This window comes from Piliocolobus tephrosceles, chromosome 18, assembly GCF_002776525.5.
Source record: "Piliocolobus tephrosceles isolate RC106 chromosome 18, ASM277652v3, whole genome shotgun sequence".
NCBI lineage: Eukaryota > Metazoa > Chordata > Mammalia > Primates > Cercopithecidae > Piliocolobus > Piliocolobus tephrosceles.
This window is the reverse complement of record NC_045451.1, coordinates 17650597-17672124: the sequence shown is the minus strand read 5'-3', so window position 1 is coordinate 17672124 and position 21528 is coordinate 17650597. Positions and strand designations below refer to the sequence as shown.

Here is a 21528-nt window from a genome sequence, read left to right as displayed (position 1 = left end):
ATGTATACAGTAGAACCTACCTCTTCATATATTTTAAAAGTTTCAAGTGTTTATATGGACACTCCCAAAGGTAGTTAGTTTGACGTAATGTATGCAGCCCATAGCAATAGTTAAGAAATTAACATCTAATCCAATATTGTATAACTCACGAATTGGAAAACATGACTAATAACAGATTTTACTCGATTTTTAACTCCAATTACAGCTAAATTGTGGTGTGTGTGTGCGTAGTAAGTCAGCTGTGTCAGAAAAATCAATGGCTTGAATTTCCACTTATCTTTTAGAAGTGTTTCATGTCGGCTGGGTGTGGTGGCTCACGCCTGTAATCCCAGAACTTTGGGAGGCCGAGGCGGGCAGATTACCAGAGGTCAGAAGTTGGAGACCAGCCTGACCAACATGGAGAAACCCTGTCTCTACTTAAAATAATACAAAATTAGCCGGGCATGGTGGCGCATGCCTGTAATCCCAGCTACTCGGGAGGCTGAGGCAGGAGAATAGCTTGAACCTGGGAGGCGGAGGTTGCAGTGAGCTGAGATCACGCCACCGCACTCTGGCCTGGGCAACAAGAGTGAAACTCCATCTCATAAATAAATAAATACATACATAAATAAGTGTCTCATGTTGAACAAAATTCGGCAACGGAACATCATTGCTTTTGAAACAGACTACTACTTTCAAAACAGCTACTGAATTATCTTGACTACCTTATTCTTCTCAGTAGTTTCTGTTTTGGTAAGAATTACCATGTGGGTGACAATTTACTGAGAATGATGGAAAGGTCAAGGAACAGCTTCTCTATCGAGGTCAGGGATGACAGACTGACTACCCGACACTTCTTACGCGGAAACAAAATGCTGACTGGTGGGCAGCATCGTTTTTCTGAGAAAAGATAGAAATTGAAGACTTTTGTGTATCACTCCTCTTGCACTGATAACTTTTGAACTTCTATCTTCCTCTTAAGGCTAAAGAAAGATACTATCTTGGCATAAAATAAAATAAAATAAATGATTTTTAAAATCATTTAAAATCAAGCTAAGAAGGAAGCTTGATTGCAAGCTAAGAAGGAAAGTCTTGCCCGTTGATAAGTTCTGGGAAAAAAACCCAAAAACAAAACAACCTATTTCTGCTAAAATGAAGTAAATGCATTTTGTATATATTCCATTTGGAAAACAGTGAAAAGTAGACTAACCAAATTTTGAAACAACGTAAGTTTTCAAATAAAGGGATGGGAACTCTTCAAATCAAAATCTAGACTGGAATAAATACCAGATTATCAGTAAGAATCGGGTCTTTATAGGAAAATATATCTCAAACTGAATTTTCTGCTTCCTTTTATTTAGCTAAAAAGTAATTCTTGTAGCTTTAGTAACCTTCAAGTCTTTAAATTTCATGGACAATACTTTTTACTGTTAAAAGAAGTGCTTTTGTGCAAAGCTTCAAATCTTCAACTCTCAGTGATAACTGAAATTTTTGCTTAAAAAAGAAAGCGACTAAAACGATGTCAAATCTCCTTCTAAAAATAGTACCTAGATTTTAGTCTGGCATCTGAAAAATGATGCCCACATATGCCCACACCAAATACAATGACAAGCTGGCCTTCAAGGGCAAACAAAACCAGTCTGAACACTGCAAAGCATGCTTGCTCTTACATTTGCACCTTACTGATACAGCAATGAAGTTTGGATAAGATATTGGAAGTGAACAGGGATTTCATTAGGTTTTTTTTTCCCCCCCATAACATTACTTTTTGGCCACAAGACCCAATTTCACAGTACGGCTCATGCATAGCTTGCAAGTCAAACGTTTTACAGCTACTGTCTAACTACTATTTTTGGACAACAGGTTCACATGCAACTAATGATCCCAGAAAAGCGGCTTCATAAAGCGCTCTTTAAGCTTCACTGATCATTCCTTGATCTAAAGTCTATAAGCAACAGTTCCAAAGGGCAACAATGAATTTTTACTGTCATACTTGAGATCATACACTTTTTAAGCCCAGAAAGGAATTTTTTGCCTTTTTCCAACTGCATGTTCCTAGCCCACAAACTCTTTTCTTAGCCTCACTGTTACTCCATTAATACCTTGATGCTAGATCTCCAAGCACAATCACCCAGAACTGCATTGTTCAATATGGCAACCACTGGACACATACGGCTATTTATATTTCAGCTAATTAAAATTAAATAAAATTTGAAATCCAGTTCTTACCTTGTAGTAACCCCATTTTAACTGCCTAAAAGTCACTGTAGCTGGTGGCTACTATACCAGATGGCACAGGTTTTTGAGCATTTCCATCATCACAGAAAGCCCTATTGAACAGAGCCCATCTAGAAGATCTCACGGGTTATACCATCACATGGTTTAACCTTCAAGGGACCCAATCTGTAAGCCATGCAAAAAATTAAACTTCATTCTATTTTTAAAGAAAATATCTTACAGCTTTCTGATCACTAAGTATGACTGGAACCAAAAACCGAGTTGCCTTTTCATCACAATTTATGCCCCAAGTCATTATACAAAATTTTTCCAAAGACAATGCTTCTTAGTAGCATTCTTGGCTCTACTTAACATATTAAGCATTCTCTTACTTATTTCAAGATCATTAATAAAGATGAAAATTCATGCTTCTTATAGTTTACTATTTACACAACACTCACTGTCCTTTACATAAAAGTGGGGTGGGAGGTTTGGACACCAATGTTTTACAATTTTAAAAACTCAAACCACATGGTTTGATAGTTGTCTTTCAACAGCTATACTCATCCCTAAGTCAACCCTCCTTTCATTTTCCCAGAGAGGTAGATGCTAACTAAAATGAGTACATAAACCTACAAAACAAACCCTTTAAAGCAGTAGTTGACTCAATAAAGGGTATTCATCAGCCCTAGAAAGGATCATAGCCAGATAGAGATGTAGACAGACCTAGGATGGAACAAGAAGACACTGCAGTGCAAAGTTCATATCCCCCCTTGTCTGCAGAATTACAAAATGGACTCATCTACAAAATGAAGCCACCGGAGGCTGCTTTCACCTCTAACTTTCTGTGCTTTCCAGTTGTGACTTTTCATTAATGTGCAAGTATGAATTCTGGCCTCTTGTGTCAGTGGACTTTGGTCACATGGGTAGATGTGTTTGGTAAGGGTCATTGGTAAATTCCAGAAGAGGCCACAGCAATGGGATGCCAAGCAACATTAAAACATCACTAAGCCTATAAAATTCTATCTGGCAGACTGAGATTCTCACTCTCTCTCGATCTCTCTCTCTCACACACACACACACACACACACACACAAGAATGCACACCCCAACAAACAGGTACACAAATAACTGCAGGTAGAATCCATTTAAACAATTTAAACAATATTTCTTAGGTCAGTAAGACTCACAAAAAAAAAATTAATAATCTGATTTGGGTTGTTATTGTTAAATTTAACAAGAATCCATCACACAGCCGATTAATTTTACACGCTTAATGGCAGCTCTAGCACAGGATTGTTTTTAAGTAAAAGTTCTATGGACATTTTTACAGATTTGCACTAAGAAACACAGGACACTATCATTACACACATTAGTGTCTATATCTAACCTACTTTAACAAGTAGAACTCTATCACGTACTACACTACAGAGTCAGTCATTTCATACTGTACAGAAACATATGCAGATATCACTCACAAAATTAATCTGAATATGGCATAGCTTAAAATTGCAAGGGTAAAGTCTATTTGAAATGTAGCATTCTTAATGCAACATTTCTGTGGTGTGTGTGTGTGTGTGTGTGTATTTTCCTCCAAGAGAAATAGAAATTAGGTCAGACATGCATTACAGCAGCCTGGGAGAGTCTGAGAAATTGACACTAACCCAACAGTATATTATGTTATGTAATAGAGGATAGTACTCAGCTAATATGATACCTAAATTATTAATACCAAATAAATCCTAGATTATTTGTTGTATAATGCCCAAGAGCTTACACAATAAAATGACATTTTAACCTAATTTCTATTTTGAGCTTTCAAATACATTTCCTAAAGGTTTTATGACAAATTTGAAAAATCATAGCTCATAATTTTATGTTGAAATTCTCATGCCAATTAGTGGTATTAGCTTTGTATTGTAGTCATTGTATTTTTGTTTTACTTCACATTAATTCCATCACTTTTATATGCATATTTTGTGCTGTTTGAAAATAACAGGTAGCATGTAAATAAATTAAATTGTCTTGACCTCACAGGGCTATTTTCTAGCCTTGCTTTTTGGAATTAGCCCTGCTTTTCTTTCCTTCACTTCCCCCCACCCTCCTCACCATTTTCAGGGATTCAGTGGAACATAAAAACAGTTATATTTATAAGTGGAGTCCTTGTCACATACCACTTGCTTCATGAATTCCTTAAAAGAAGTTAAATGAGAACTGTAAAGCTCACAGCTATTTCTGAATGCACATGCACCCAGGGATAGGAATTTATCACTCACTCTGGCAGATCTTTCTTCATGAGATCTATAGATCATTACACATTTAAGAATATTTGACAGTTTATGAGGAACTGGTCCACTTATATTGGGAATTTGAGCTGTTAGTTTACCTTGCCACTTTTCTCAGTAAAAACTGTTAAAATGCAGGAGATCTTCTCTCTTATATCAACAAGAGGAAACAGGAATTGTAACTGGCTTAACTCTTGTGGAAGAGCATCTTTCCAAAAAGAATCACAGACCATCTATTAAAATGCCCGCCCAGGTTGGCCGTCAATCACAACACTCATGGCCAGCACAAGACTCCAAAACCAGGAGAAAAGACACTCTTCTGTTACTCTCCATTTGCCTCTTACAAAAGGCAGGACTTCAATACACAGATGAGGGGTGAGTGTTGCAGGGGACGGGCAGGAGACTCCCTGCTGGGTCAAGATGTCCACGAAGTGGCCACCGCTTCAGAGACTGGACTCATTCATGCCCAATTAAGCCTTAATCCAGGATTCTTCAGCAAAGACTCGTACACCTGAGGTAAATCAAAGTAGACACACATACATACACACACAAATACACAATATTTACATTTGAAATTCTTGTTTTGTGAGATGGCTTGAGAAAAATCAGCATACAGGTTTCCTGTGGGATTAGACATTTCTCATGATTTCTCAGTTTATTGCTCCCCTGTTGAGCTTTCAGTTTCATAAACACGTAGCGAGTTCTAATTACAAGTGAAGAAAATGAAGGTTCATGACAAAACACAACACATTGGAGACACTTGTTCAAATATTTTCTCCAAAAAAAAAATGACTGTCCATTTTGACTTATTTTCTTTTGGTGCCATTCAAAACGTATAAAAGGCTTAGCAACTAAATGAAGACTAGGTTTCAATAAAATGAAAAATAAAAGTAAAGAAGCCAGCAGTGCATGTCTTCACCGAATTTTTACACGGATTCGCAGGTTTAATTCTACTTGTCTACATAGCATCTTTGTTTGAATCTACCACATTTAGAGAAGGTCACATTGTACGCACTTGTACAGTTTCACGTCTAAGTAGAATATGTCTATCTCGTAACATGATTTTGAAAAATCATAAATTACAGTCCATTGAATACATGATTATGAGGATGCATGCAATCATCTCACAAGCTGTTGCCATCAACACTCAGAACAATTCGCTTGGTATCTTGTTGAGACCTCACCTTCTGCCCTTTGTGTCTGTTTTGGGGTAATCAAGAGGCAATGCAGAGGCCAGCGCTCAGCACCAAATGGTCAGTGTCGCCCCCCATCTTCTCACCGGAATCTCATCATCAACCTGCTCAACCCCTAAGTTGGCACCCACAAGAGAATTCCCTGCAGCCCTGTTCAGCCACAGGATATCACAGTGAAGCGCTTAGAAATGCAAGACATGTTGTGGAGCACGATGCCGAGGAGGAAGACCAGGACGCAAGCCACCAAGATGACAGTGCACACCCCTGACCAGGTGGAGCTTTTCACCACGCCCCGCCTGTCCTGCTCCTCCTCCGCTGCCTCCTGGGGAGCCCCACCTTGCAGAGGCTGCTGTTCAGCCGGGATGGTCACCACGGTGACGGACTTCTGCTGGCTCCCGGGCAGCAGGCGGCAGCCCATGTCTCCGGGCAGCAGTGCACGCTCCTTGGAGATGGGCAGGGGCAGCATGTAGCACCCATTGCTGGGAAGTTTGATGAAGACCGGGGTATGTTCAGAAGTGTGTGGAATGGCGATGACAGCCAGGACCTCTGGGTCATCGGGGAGCTGCGACACGGAGAAGCCGGGAGGCAGCTTGGTGACACCGCGGCACCAGGGGCACCGCACGTCCTTCTGGCTGGTCCTCATCTGCTGCAGGCACACCGAACAGCAGGTGTGCTTGCAGTCCAGCAACTTGGGCCTGCGACGGGGGCTGTAGTAATTGAAACAGATCTGACATTCCAGCAGAGAGTCCTGGGACAGCGTCTCCATGGTGGACTGTGAGCCGGAAGGGCAAGGCCAAGGTGAAGGGGAAGGAGCTGCTTCTCAGAGGCTGCCGCCCTGTGTCTTTGCAGTGTGGGTGATGGCGAGCTCACAGGCATCCAGTACTCACAGGTATGTTCATTTCTGAGAGAGACAAACAATGCAAACAATCTTAATCATTTCAAAGAAGTTGAGATGTCAACATATCTAATGGACTTATACCATTGCTCAAAAGACTTGACACTGGGCCAAAAGTCTAAAAATGTACCACTCTTGAGACTACAGGATTCCCATAACGCCCAGTGAAAGGTAAATGAAAGTTGTCTCTGAGAGCATGTCATGGCAAACACTCCGTTCATTTCTAAAAAAATGAACACCTCTAATAGGTGTAGATGATGCCTCTGCATTTCAAAAAAAAGAGAGTATTTTGTTTCTGTTTTGTACATTTCAGCAAACTCTGGGTCATCCTTCTAAAATATACTGGAGAAACTCTCCTGCTTCCAATAAGTTCATAGCATTTCCTAGAAGTAAATTTCTCTCCTTAGATCCTCTGACCTTTTTTCCTGACTCTGTTTACCCACTTGTAAGTCTTAATTGCAAGATTTAGGCAACTTCACAAACCTAGGTATAACTAGCTTGCTCAGTTTACATATATGGGTTAGGACTGTTCCTCTTCACAGAGAATTAAAGTGACACTACAGAAGAAGCACGTGAAGGCATCTTTCATCTTTCCCACCAAACCATTTGAAGAGAACAAAACAAAAAACCCCAAACAGCAACAAAACCAAAAGCAGCAGTGAACCTTAAGGCAGTGTGGATCACAAAGGCATGCTCATCACAAAGGCATCACTGACATTTTCCAGTCAGTTCTTTTCGTTTCGTTACTACTTAGGCGTGTACCGAGTAGCATGACTAAAAGCAAGTATAACTGACCCTTGAACAACACAGGTTTGAACCACATGGATCCACTTAAGTACGAATTTTTTGAATAGATACAGACAGCCCTTTCTATGAGTGGGTTCTGCATCTGCGACCAAATGACATCTAAAATACAGCGTTCTCAGGATGCAAAGTCCCTGTATACCAAGGGCCGTCTTTTCATATTCTTGGGTTTTATAGCACCAACTGTGGGCCTTGAGTATTCACAGGTTTGGGTATACATGGGGGTCCTGGAACCAATGCCCTCAGATAGAGAGATGACTGAACCATTAATTCACTAATTGAATTCAAATATTCTATAGTTAAAGGTTGTCAGGGAAGACTGGCAAGCATTCTTCATTGTAAAAAACAAACAAGCAAACAAAAACAAAAACAAACAAACAAAAAAACTGTTAGCATCCTGGTATGGAGGGGAGGCAGAGAAACTTAGTTCAACTTCACTGAAGTTTGGGAATGCCCTCTAATGCTCCACTGGCATTTCAATAAAGGCTGCCTGACTCAGTTTCCCATTGAAAGCATCCAAATTATGTGTCCCTGGATGGAGCCATGATGACTCTAGAAATAACTACTCAATCGCTATTGCAGAAAAAATTGTTAGTCCTAGAACCCCACCAACACCTAGAGATGGGAGCTATAACAAATAGATAAGATCCTTCACATTTTTCTTAAAAGTAAGTCTTCTTTTTTCTTTCTAATTTCCTTTGTGAAAGTAAGAAAGTACCTCCACCCATGATACATAATGTGTTAACAATCAAAATTAAGAATGCAGCAAAAGCCAACCTGGCCGACGTGGGGGCTCACACCTGCAATCCCAGCATTTTGGAAGGCTGAGGAAGGGGAATCATTTCAGCTCAGGAGTTCCAGACCAGCCTGGGCAACATGGTGAAACCCTATCTCTACAAAAAATACAAAAACTAGGCAGCCATGGTGGCACGTGCCTCTAGTCCCAGCTACCCAGTAGGCTGAGGTGGGAGGACCACCAGAGCCTGGAAGTTTGAGGCTGCAATGAGCCGTGTTTGTACCACTGCACTCCAGCCTGGATGACAGAGTAAGACCCTGTCTCAAACAAAACAAAACAAAACAACGACGAAAAAAAAAACAGTTCAAAGACAAAAATAACCACTGTTAAAAACTAGTAGCAATCAAAAGATCAACATACTTTAAAATAAAATATATTAGCTATATTAAAAGCACTGAAGTTACCGAAAGTGAAATACAGTAATGTAGCATTCAGAAAGTTCATATCAGTATCAACTACATAGCTATCCACTAATTCAAAAAATATTTATGGAATATCTATTATGCACAAAGCACAATGCTAAATGCTGTAGGATATAAATCAGATCCAGATTCTACCTGAAAATAACTTAAACTTAGGTAAGAAGGAACACATGAATGTATTTTCTTCTTTCATTCATTTATTCATTCAAATTTTCATTGAATATCTGCTATGTGTCAAGCATGATGTTTCTTTTTGTCCCTTGTAACTAAGATCTTGTCATTGCCCATAAGAAAGTCCTGGCCTAGAGATGGGAGTGCTAAGTACTTAGACAATTGTAAGGTAAATACAAGGTACCCTAAGGGAGCCGAAGGAATCAGGGACAGTTTAGTGAAAACTCTGGATTATGGAATTAGACACATAAAATCAGGAGATTTGGTGTTATGGAATCAGCATGAGCAAAGGAAAGAAGGTTGAGTGACTACAGAATTATTTCCTACTCTATGTAGGACACTGGCTAGAGGATTGTTTCTAATACTAGAGTAACTTACAGAAGTCTTCTCTAAGAGTTTGATCGGTTTAGCCCTTAACAGTCTCTGATACAGATGCCTTTTAAAGAAATAAAACTCTCAGAGAACCTGCAAGCACTCTCCCCAGACCCAACCAGAGATAGCAGATCACACAGGGAGGGGAGAAATGAGCTTAGTCAGGCATAGGCCACAGACAGAGGACCATGGGCAGCCCCCAGTGCCAGGCGAAGGATTCAGGAGTGAGCAATGGGAAGACACCAGAAAGGTTAAGAGTAGCAGAACAACTCATTCAAGGGAAGACTGGAAAGACCTATTGGGAGGCTATCACAACATTAGGCCCGAGTTAATGAGTAGCTAAAGTGAATAGTGATGATTAGCATGGAATGATGAGATGTGTGAAGAGGTTCACAGAATTCCAGCAGGATCTTGCAGGGTATTACAATGAGGTTGTACAGGGAAAGAAGCCAAAAATGAAGCCTTTAGAGGAAGGTAGTGTCATTATGAGAAATAGGGATCACGAAGAGAAATACAATGAGTTCTGTTCAGGCCATATTCCATTGGAGGTGCTAGGGAAGGTATTTAAGTTAATCAGGAAGATATTAAAGAGTCAAAGAGAAGGTCAGGCACAGTAGCTCACACCTGTAATCCCAGCACTTTGGGGGGCCAAGGCAGGCAGATCACTTGAGGCCAGGAGTTCAAGACCGGCCTGGCCAACATAGAGAGATGCTGTCTTTACTAAAAATAAAAAAAAATTAGCTGGGTGTGGTGGTGTACATCTGTAATCCCAGCTACTCAGGAGGCTGAGGCAGGAGAATCGCTTAAACCCGGGAGGTGGAGACCACAGTGAGGCAACATTGCGCCACTGCATTCCAGCCTGAATGACAGTGAGATGCCATCTCACAAAAAAAAAAAAAAAAAAAAAAGAATCAAAGAGAGTAGGATAAAATTCTTCTATAATTTTATATCCAAGGTAATACATTTTTTTTTCTTAAAACAAAATACAGGGTTTGTTGGTGAATCCTTTTCTATCTCTCTCCAGGTTAAAGTGCGCAGACAGAGATCAGGTGAGACTATGATTGACTCTATGGAGATGTGGCTGTGCCTGCGGGGAAGGATTGATCAGAGCTACGGGTGGGTAGAAACAATAAAATGAGGCAGGGTATAAAATTTTACAGACTCCTGCAATTTTATGAATTTGGAGAGACTTTTCCTTAACAATTGCACCCGAGACAACCACCCTCAATTGTAAATGAGGTTGGGGACAAAAATGTTTCATGACATCCTATCAAAACAGTGATCACCGATTTACTTATTAACCTTCTTTCCTTCCGTACTATTTGCCTTAACTTCTACATAACAATGTGGGAAGCAGCTCAGCAGAGTGGGAAGAACTGACATTTGGGACTCAAAGAACCTTGGGCTCTAAGCCTAGCTCTGTCACTAACCAGCTGTGACACCAGACCAAAGTCATTTACCTTCTCTGAGGCTGCTTTCTCCCTAGCCAAGCAGGGATGATGGAGCTGTGGTTGAAGGTCAAGCGAGCTCAGGGGATCCACATACTTCCACGGAGTGAAAAGGTTCAGAGAGGACAGTGCTTGTTCTCCACTTCCTCTCCACTCAGTCTAGTGCTCTGCGCTGAGGCACAGATCTGCCCAGAGGCACTTCCTGGCTATCAAAGAGCTGCCACTTGGAACAGCCTGGGAGGAGGCATGCAAGTGTTCTTCCTGGCCCTGCCCCAAGACCTACACACCATCATTTGTCAACAAAACCAATATGCAATTTTATTCATAAATTTATGTTCCAAGTAATGTTCTCTTAATTTGTGTTAAGCTTCCTTAAAATTAGATTATCCTATTCAATTTCCAACTCTATCCAAGTAAGTTCTAGGCCTTACAATTCAAGCTGAACGCAAAAACAGAATGGGAAATAGTTCCTATTTTCCATGCTCAGCCACTTAAGCCATTCTGACAGCAGCCTCTCTGATTTATGCACTGATTTGTCCGACATGAAGCCAGCCTGTACTGCATTCCAGTTTATTTTCTGGAGCATAATTAGTAATGATGATGATTCGTTAGGTAAAGAGAAGGAAATTTATGAGGCTATGGAGTGAAGCTAATGATGAATCATTCCTTCCCCCTTTCATCATAAAGTCTAAAGATGTGCGTCAACTATAGAAGAAAAAATGGAAACAAAGTCCATGTAGCCCAGAAAAGAAATTCAGAGTTCCCCATCAAGTGTGTTATAATAAACACATATCAGGGATTACTTTAGGGCAGGGGTCTCCAACCACCAGGCCACCAAGTGGTACCAGTCTACGACCTGTAAGGAGCCGGGCTACACAGCAGAAGGTGGGCAGCTGGTGAGAGATAATCCCCGCCTGAGCTCCACCTCCCATCAGATCAGCGATGGCATTAGATTCTCATAGGAGCATGAACCGTATTGTGAACTTCATACGTGAGATATCTAGGTTGCACACTCCTTATGAGGATGTAACTAATGCCTGATGATCTGAGGTGGAACAGTTTCATCCTGAAATCATGGCTCCCTACCCATCCATCCTGTGGAAAAATTGTCTTCCACAAAACCCATCCCTCGTGCCAAAAAGGCTGGGGACTGCTGCTTCAGAGACCTGTGTTTGGCCTTGTTTTCCTTACAGGAAGAGCAAGATATGATACTCCAATAAAATACTCATTAACATTTAAAGGGAAAGAGTACTTCAGTAGAATGCATAAGAATAAGTATATAAGAAAATTTATGAGAAAAATTTTTAAATGCCACCACAATTTATTTGAAAATAACTTAAAGTCAAGATCAAAGAGAAAAACAGACCACAAAGAGAAGAACAGTAGCTCAGGAATGGCATTCTCAAAAAACGGATGGCTCCCAAGATAGAACTTATTTCAAACATAACCTCATAAAACAGTACCTAGTTACATAAATAATATTAATTGAACAATACACAGATAAACAAAGGGGGTCTTTGTGTTGTTGTTGCTGTTGTTATTTTGAAGCCATAGATATTGGGTACTTTTGAAAGTCCTTTACAATAACGATTTACTTTCACAAAATAAAATTTCTTTTTAAAAACTATAAATAATTTTATTCATCTTTTGAAAAGGTATGGGTGTGACAACGTGTGCCCATTCATTTGGTAGGTGGTAAAACAGCAAAGCTCTCCAACATTGAATTTTTATAATCCCAGTTGCTTTTAGAAGTCCAGGCATATGAGCCCAAGGATAAAAAAAGCCAGTGAAGTAGATAATCCAGATCGTTTTACTCTGCTTACACTCTTAAGAACCTTCATACATTCTGCGACAGTGGGGTTAATTATGAAGCCTCTCTGTGGAATTGTGGACTGATCTGATATTGATTACATCTGGCTGACCTTGAAGCGTTCCAGTTGATAGTCTCTGTGAGGACCTTAAATTCAATGGTTGTGTTGGGAAAAAACTCAGATGCAGAGATTAAACTAGGCACTACGTTGCTTTTCTTTTCCTATTGAAATAGCACATCTTTCTGATACAGGCCATCTACTTAAATCTTCAATAAAATATAAATATTTGAAATGGGATTAAACAAAATAATCACAATTCCATTTCATCTGGTATTTCAGCTGGCTTGCCAGCCACTTAGTTATATTGGATCTTAGCAAACACTCCAATTAGTGGCAAGAATGGGAATGCCCGGTGACAGATGTGTCATTGACTTTTTGTCCTCTGGTAGCAAAGAGCAATCCTTCCAGGACACAACTGCTGCACACATGCATAGTCCAACTGATGTAACTACAGTCATTATTTTAATGGAGCAGGACTCTGACAAATCTCAGCTGAGAATTCCATTGGCTCGAGCTCTAATATTTGCACAGTTTCCTCCTATGAGCATCCTGGTTTTGCTGTATTTGATGAAGCAAAGAATTCAGAAAGTGAAAATTGTCATTTAAACATGTTTTTTGTTTTTTTGAGACGGACTCTCACTCACTCAGGCTGGAATGCAGCGGTGCAATCTCGGCTCACCGCAACCTCTGCTTCCTCGGTTCAAGCTATTCTCCTGCCTCAGCCTCCTGAGTAGCTGGGATTACAGGTGTGCACCACCATGCCCAGCTAATTTTTTTTGTATTTTTAGTAGAAATGGGGTTTCGCCATATTGGCCAGGCTGGTCTCGAACTCCTGACTTCAAGTGATCTGCCTGCTTTAGCCTCCCAAAGTGCTGGGATTACAGGCATGACTCACCCCGCCCGGCCTTTTGGTTATTTAAGATGTTTAAATATTTAAACAGGGAACAGGGCAGGGGATGCTGACAGTGCTGGAGGCCATCTGGCCGAGGTGGCGGAGGCAGGCAGGATGGGACAGAGAGAATAATAGTGGCTGACCCAGACAAAAGCAGCACACCATCTAGAAGGCCAAGGTCACCCCAGGAACTCACCACACAACTGAAGGCCTGGCCCTGCCAGCACAGCCCACTAGGAAAAGTGTGGGCCCAATTGGCCTGGCTGCAGCCTAGGTGCTGTCCCTGTCTGCATGTGCCATGGAGCCAAGGGCATCCTGTGCCAGGGGACTCTGCTAGGGCATGTGCCAATTCTGTCACTACAAAACTCAACTCATCAAGCTCCACGGTCACCAGAGAGGTATTTACCCAGCCCTGGGTGCATTTCATTTACATCAAATTAACAAACAATGAATGAATTTGACCCCTCCACGGTTTGGTGATGCATATTTAAAAATCAAAGTATACTGGAATGTAGACATTTTTAGGAATTAAAGCCACATGTCATTATTGCAATGAGTGATGATAACTACTGGTTTTTGTTTGGACGTCTGCCAATCATTACTATTAGGAGTCAGGAGATAAGGATTCTAGCTCTGATTCTGTCCTCACATACATAGGTTACCTTAAGCAAATAACCTCTAGATGAACCTCCTATTTCCTCCCCTGACAAATGAGGACTCTGGACTAGATGGTCCCTTAAAGCACCTTCTAGTAAAAATATTGTGACCTAAATGATTGCTGAAAACACTGCTGGGTTTCCAACTGCATGGCAGTACTAACAGGCCACTTATTCTATGCTTCTCATCCCTAACAGATGATTTACAAATATTATGTTAGTGATCTGGCAAGAATGCACATTTATGTGAGATGGGGGAGTGGGCATATAAACTACTTAGAAAGTTCTCCCTTTATGCCTTCAGCTTAATGAATGCATCTAGCTAGAGCCCATACCCTAACAGAAAATGCTATAACTTCAATTTTTTAGCAACTGTCAAAAGAAAATCTCCTTCAAGTCTAATCAGTATCCTTCCCAAATGAAGAAAGATATTCTTATTACCCAAACTTGTTACCGGATGAAGGGGTTCCCAACTCTACCTTGAAAAGAAGTTGCACAGTTTTCTGGCTTAATGCAGGAAGCCAAGGTTAGCACTGGCATTCATCAAACACATGGCTTTATCTTCATTTGCTCTGATCACTCAGTGACAGTCAAGAAAAAGTTGCTCATGGTCATTAAAGAAGGAAAGAGCTATAAAAGACTGTCAGGAGATCCCCAGGCTCCCTGGAAAGAGGAAGTGATAAAAGATGCCGACAGACAGACAGACAGACAGGTAGAGCAAATAAAGATGATCAATTACCCTGACTGCTAGAATTCTGAATAGAGTTGAAAAACTGACAAATCAAGCACACAGGGAAAGCCAAAGAGATGGAAAAACAAAAATCCTACTAAGTCTTACCAGCAGCTGAACGGCTGCAAAGCACGTAGTGGTGAGTAAGCAGATGCTTATTGTGAACTCACCTCGTGTACTATTCAAGGCACTGGGGTTGCCATGGCAAACAAGAGTCCTACCCTCAAGGAGCCTGGATGTACAACCAGAAGGAAAGAACCGTACAAAGAGAACCAAGGGAAAGAGACAAGGGTAGACAGAACACTGGAAGGAGACTCTTCTTCAACGGAGCCTATACGTCCAATTGATCATACGTAGGGATTAAGCAGAAACATTAAGCAGAACTATCATTGCCTGTCAGAGCCAGAAAGCACATTTGGCATTTAAGGAGCCTACAAGCTGGCCCATTGTTCTTTCCACTCTGGAGATACTGGAGAGAGAAGAAAACTCAGGGGAAGGACAGTGGCATATCCTCTATTTGATTAAACATCACAACTGACCCTGTCAGCATCATACAGGCAGACTCCAACCACAAACCTCAAGAGATGCAAGATATCAAGATGGTAACTTAAGGTCTGGAGGCAGCCACAGACCAGGGAAGCACACAAAGTCATCACTGGAGGGGAAGGGTTTGAGGGCTGAGAGTTGTGCCTTAGGGGATGCAAGGGCCTCCAAGTAGCTAGGCTCCCTTGGAGAGCAAAGGCCTCTCTCTGCTACAGCCCTCCAGTGCCCCTACTCTTCATGTCCAAGATACACAGGGCCCCCAAAGGCCCAAAGTTACCTTGTACAAATTTACATTTTAATAAAATGAACTACACGTTCCCTATTCTTCATTTTTTTTTACCAACCACAAATTCCAGAACAAATTGAAACCTTAAGTCAATTTGTTGGCTTTCAAAAATATTTTCCCATTATATTTTATCTATGTCAGGGACCCACAACCTTTTCCTGGAAATGGGCAGGTAGTGTATCCAGCTTCTAGGCTTTGCAGACCCTACAGGGTCTTTCACAGATACTGAACGCTGCCATCCAAGTGTGAAAGCAGTCACAGACAGTATCTCAAGGAATGAGCATGGCTGTGTTCTGTGAGGACCCAATGGAAACCCCAGAGTTGGTATAAAGACTATTTTAAGCTGGAGGCATTTGAGACTCAATAGATGCAGAAAGAAGACTTGTGGAACATCCCTTATCTAACCAAAAGCAGAAACTTCTGAGAAATGAGAACTGCCATAAATTCCCTCTTTAGGGCAGGTCTATTTCCAGGAGAGAAACCAAGAGAAATCCACCATAAATCCCCTCTCCAGGGTAGTTTCATGACCACAAAGAAGACAGAAAAACCACTCACACATGCAAACACACATCTTATCACAAATCACAAACATTCTTATCTCCTGCTTGAACTCCTAAAAACCCATTTGCCTTTCCTAAAGATACCTATTTGTTCTTCCCATAGAGGCCTTTCTGACCCCACTCCCTTTCCCCTACTAAGTTAGGTATTCATCTGGGCACATGTTGTATGCATATATAAACTTTTTCTCCTCTTTACATGTTTTTGGTTACTTTCATTTGCATGTCCGTGACACTGAACCTAGGACAAGAACTTTTCCTCCCCAACAGTTCTAATAAAACTGCACTTATAAAAACAGGCTATTATTTGTTGACCTCAGATCTATGCCATTTTCCATTAGCCCTTTCCTGATTCTCCTAAATTTAGTATATTACTCTGGAGACACCTACCTGGAAATCAGCTTGTTGCTCTAACAGTGGTTACCTTACCTGAGTTTTCTGTCAAGCTCCAGAATGCAAAATATTTTCAAAATTATTGTGCATTCTATTTTGGAGACAATAAGGCTTACAGATGCAACTTTGTTTTTAAGTAACTGTTTCCAGACAACCAGAAAGAGCTGAGCAAAGAACATAAACAATGGCCATTATTTGCCATTATTGAGAACATATAGGAAGGGGTCCAAGCTTTCTTCATCCTTTGAAATAGGGATCTATTATTTCAACAATATGTGCAATGATACCAAAAGTTATAATAATAGCTCCAGATTAAAGCTAATTCCTTATTTGATGAAACTTCACAAAGACATGATGATAAATTCCTCCTTATAGTCTGAACTTTGGCCATAATTCCCATGTTCCCTTGCATAGCTATAGCAGGCTACAAAGTAGCTGAATAAATTTCGATTTGGCCACGTTAATCTCACTCTACACAGCAGTATCGTATGGTGGTTCACCTTGACAATCAAGAAGGGACATTGAATAAATTGCCCAAACACATTCAGTATTCCTTCAAAATACTAAAGAACACATAAGATTTATGATGAGTAGAGCTTCATTAATTTGAGGTACCCTAAGACTGGAAGGAGATGCATAGAGGGAAAATCTTGGCTCAATGAAAAAACAAACAACAACAAAAACCAAAAACCTACCTAATTGTTAAGACTCATTTACTTTCACACATTAAAAAATATGTATTTCTTTAAATTTCCTCAAATTACCCAGAGAACATTCTATCTTAACATTTGGAAAGAATGGTAAAGTAAAAGCCCAGTGGGTTTTATAGATATCTCTTTAAAGAAGTCTATTCAAAAGCCATTCATAACATTATTTTTCTTTGAGCACAGAGTGTTTATTGCTGCAATTTCTCTACCTACCCTCAATATTGATGATTCATCGCACGAGTTAAGCCTTACACTGAAGTTGCAAAGAATTCCTAAAGGCATTGGTACTAAAATTAAGCACTACAGGGAGTCAGCTGTCAGTCTGCTCATTACTTCTGCTTTTTCTTACTTCCAGCTGCAGTAACTCAATGAGGGTTGATTTTCCATTTAGGCAAGGTAACAAGGAAAGAAAAAAGTACAAACCTTGAAACTAGATATGGAACAGCGGTGCAACCCAACACCATCCATCATTAATCCACCTTTTCTGACCTAACAAAAAAAAACACCAGATTTCTCCTCTTGCTTTCTTAAATTTACTTTAAGGCAAAATGTATCAGCAATAAGATGCACATATTTTCAGTGTACAGTTCAACCAGTTTTGACAAATGTACTCACCTGTGTAACCACTATGCCAATCAAGATATTTCCTCCACCCCAAAAGGTTCCCTTGTGCCTCGTGCAGTTCATCCATCTACCCCTATCTCTGCCACTAATGGCCACTGCTCTGCTTTCCAGAGAATTTGAATTTGTGTTTTTTCTTCCTTCCTTTCTTTTTTAAGAGACGGGGTCTTGCCATGTTGCCCAAGCCAGTACAGTGACTATTCACAAGCATGATCATAGCTCATTGCATCCTTGAATTCCTGGCCTCCAGCAATCTTCCTGCCTTACCCTCCCGAGTAGCTGAGACTACAGATGCACACCACCATGCCCAGCTACTTTTCCAAAAAACACTTTTTTGTAGAGATGGGATCTTGTCATGCTGCCCAGGGTGGAGTGCAGGGACACAATCATAGCTCACTGCAGCCACCAATTCCTGGCCTCAAGTGATCCTTCCACCCCAGTCTCCGGAGTAGCTGGGACTACAGGTGTACACCATTTCACTGGCAAATCTGTGTATTTAAAACCCAATCCATAGGTATTGGTTTAGGAAAAAGAAAAAAAAAGTGGTGATATTCTCAGGGTACTTTAGTGTGCTTTTAGAAACAAAGTTTTCATCCAACTTCATATTCGTATTTCCCAGAGAAAGCCATAGAGTAACAAATGCAACTATTAACACAGGCATATTCAAATACATATTGAGTATAAGGCACTACTCTAGGTTTGTGGAATCTAAAGAGAAAAAGATAGGGTCCTCTCCTGCTAAGGCCGGTGGGGAATACAGACAGCCATGCTCAACGTGAAGAAACTGCAGTCGTGTGATTGATCTGGGCTTCACGTGGAGGTATCAGGTTGAACTGGAAGAAGGAGAACTTATGTCTGTCTGGGGCAGCCAGAAAGGATTTTTCAAGAAAAAAATGTCATTTCAATTTCAAGGGTGAGGACTCAGCAGACACAAAGGCACAGAGACCAAGACGAGGGGAGGCAGTGCCTGGGGTGGTTACGGGCAGGAACCAGAACCTGGGCCCTCCAGTAAGTCAAATCCCCCTGCAATAGAGTTTTAAGATTAACATGCATTCATACATGTTGAGCATGTAGGGCGGCACACGGCAGGTGGTCTAGCTCTTCTCACAGCAAATATCACCATAAGGCGAGGCGGGAAGGAGACGCAGGGTGCAGCCTGGAGGACTGGCCTGCCCAGCGGTGTGCGGTGTGACAGTTCTCAGGATGACTAATCAGCTCGGTCAGAGGAGGCACAGACCCAGATGGGGGTTAAGGTCCACTCTGCTGGCCCCAGCGCTCTAAAGCAGGGGTGGTCCCAAGGACCAGAGTGGCTGTCCCTGCAGCCGGGATGGGCCAGGTCACTAGGGGGCAGCAGAAGCAGAGAGCAAAACAAGGCCCAGTGAGAGAGAGAGAAGGAGAGAGAGAGAGATTGGGGGAGGGAGAGAGAGAGATTGGGGGAGGGAGAGAGAGAGATATGGTGGGGAGAGGGAAAGAGTGAGAGACATCGTAGGGCAGTTGAAGGTGAGTGAAGAGGGGAGAAGGGGCAGGATGCCATCCAAACCTTTCCCCTCCTCTTCCAATCCAAAGCAAGGGGTGCTGAGAAAGGACAGGCCTCCAGGAGGAGCTGGAAGCAGAAGTTCTTATGTTGTGAGAAGTGAGAATCTGAGGAATGGAAGAGAAAGGTCAGTCCCCTCCTATTCTGTAATCTGGGTTTTGTCTTGCAGGCTGTGGGGCTTGTGAAGACTTCAGGAGGGCAAGTGTAACTGTTATAACTGTGTTATTATTGCTATTAATATTCTTACTCTTTTAGCCATTTGAAAGTGTATAATTTGATGGCTTTAAGTCACCATGATGTGTTGCCATCCTCATCTATTTCCAGAGTGCTTTTCCTTTTTTTTTTTTTTGAGACAGAGTCTCACTCTGTCGCCCAGGCTGGAGTGCAGTGGTGTGATCTTGGCTCACTACAACCTCTGCTTCCCGGGTTCCAGCGATTCTCCTGCCTCAGACTCCCAGGTAGCTGGCACTACAGGCATGCACCACCGTGCCTGGCTAATTTTTTGTATATTGAGATGGGGGGGGGGGGTCTCACTATTTGGCCAGGCTGGTCTCGAACTCCTGACCTCAAGTGATCCACCCACCTCATCCTCCCAAATTGCTGGGATTACAGGCGTGAGTCACAGTGCTCGGCCCTTTCCAGAGCTTTTTTACCATCCCAGACAGAACTCCATACTCATTCAACAACTGCTTCCCGGTTCTCCTGCCCCCAGCCCCTGCTAACCTGTCACTTTTCTGGCTCTATGAATTTGCCTGTTCCAGGTACCTCTTAAGAGTGGGACTGTACACCATTTGTCCTTCGACCAGTGTCCTAATATTTGTCTGGCTTATTTCATTAAGCATGTTTTCAAGGTCCACCCACGTTGTAACATGTATCGGAATTTCCTTTTTATGGCTGAGTAATATTTGATTATGTATTATTTTTTCTTTTTAAGCCACTCTGGCAGTAGAGTGAGACATGAATTGGCAGAGCCTGAACTAAAGGAGAGAGGGGCAAGGCTGGAATGAAGGTAGGGATGAAGGAGGAGGAAGAAGGCTTGGAGATTGGCTGGAAGTACAGAGAGCTGAGAGTGAGGGAGCAGTATAGAAAAGATCCCTGATTTCCCAGTGAGGCAACTGGATGGAGGAAGCATTTCTGAGGGGCACAGCTGTGACAAAGTTCAGCAAAGAGAGTGGTATCTGAAGGTTACAGAGATGGCCAATACTCTCCTGCACCTTGAGATTTTGTAACTAGCAAAGTCCTGACTTGTATGTGTAATTTAGACAACTATTGGGAAACTAGCTTTACCCTATAATTTTATTTATATGAAGTTATATTTCACCAGGTCTATTATTAGACAATAAAGAAATAGGTATTCCCATTAATAGGCCTTCTAGAAAGAAACAAAGGATATGGAAGAGACTATGAATCACAAATATTTATGTTTATAGAGATTAAACCTTAACAGCACTCAAATTCTTCTCATCTCTGAAAAGCTGCAGCTAAGTACTTAGAAGGGGTTCTGTGTGCCAGGCTGGAGCTGGTCTTTAGGTCCTCAGATCACCACTGTCTCTAGTCCACAGCCACTTCTCGTCTTGTAAATCCCTCCCGCTCTAAACCCTGGGCTGTGATTACAGAATCAGCCAGGGGAAAAGCTCAGATTCATCATCTTTCCCTTTGCTGCTTATTTAGCTTGAGCTCCTTCCTCCTCTCTGAGTGGAAACATTTTACAGACTAATGAAAGCTTGCCCAGCACAGTCGATGGCACACACTGGGCACTAATTTATTCAATAACACCAGGATGAAAATGCATCCTGCTCTTACTGTCTCCCTCATTATCTCCGTAATAAGAATATTCAACTTTCTAAGGATCCAGGAACTGAAATGTGAGGTTATGGATTATTCACACTTTTATATCCAAGACTATACACAAAGTATTTAAGATGTAAGAAAAAAAATAAGCAATTTAGAACACAATGCTCACCTCCTACTGTCACTAACTACCCTCAAAGCAAAACAAACAAAAACCACTGTAAATACAATTTCTATGTCAGATAGAAAACAATAATTCATTGAATTAAAAATTTTACATGTTAATGACTTCTATTTTAAAAAGTATCCTGTCAAATGGTAAAAACTTAGAGTCCTGTCATCAATAAGAAACAATTTGGCTGGGC

At 41.4% G+C, this 21528-nt stretch overlaps 1 protein-coding gene across 8 annotated transcripts in view; it reads right to left on the bottom strand.

Annotated features, from left to right (window-relative positions):
• RNF152 (ring finger protein 152) overlaps positions 1–21528 on the bottom strand; it is a 327325-nt gene that overhangs the window by 242980 nt on the left and 62817 nt on the right. For 6 of the 8 annotated variants that reach the window (XM_023218320.1, XM_023218322.1, XM_023218319.1 and 3 more), the window contains one exon: positions 3401–6575. The exons of the other annotated variants lie outside the window; for them this stretch is intronic. In XM_023218320.1, the coding sequence (XP_023074088.1) occupies positions 5829–6440 (612 nt within the window). In that variant the 5' untranslated portion in view covers positions 6441–6575 and the 3' untranslated portion in view covers positions 3401–5828. Of the gene's footprint in view, positions 1–3400; positions 6576–21528 lie in introns of those variants that run through there. 8 annotated transcript variants of the gene reach the window in all.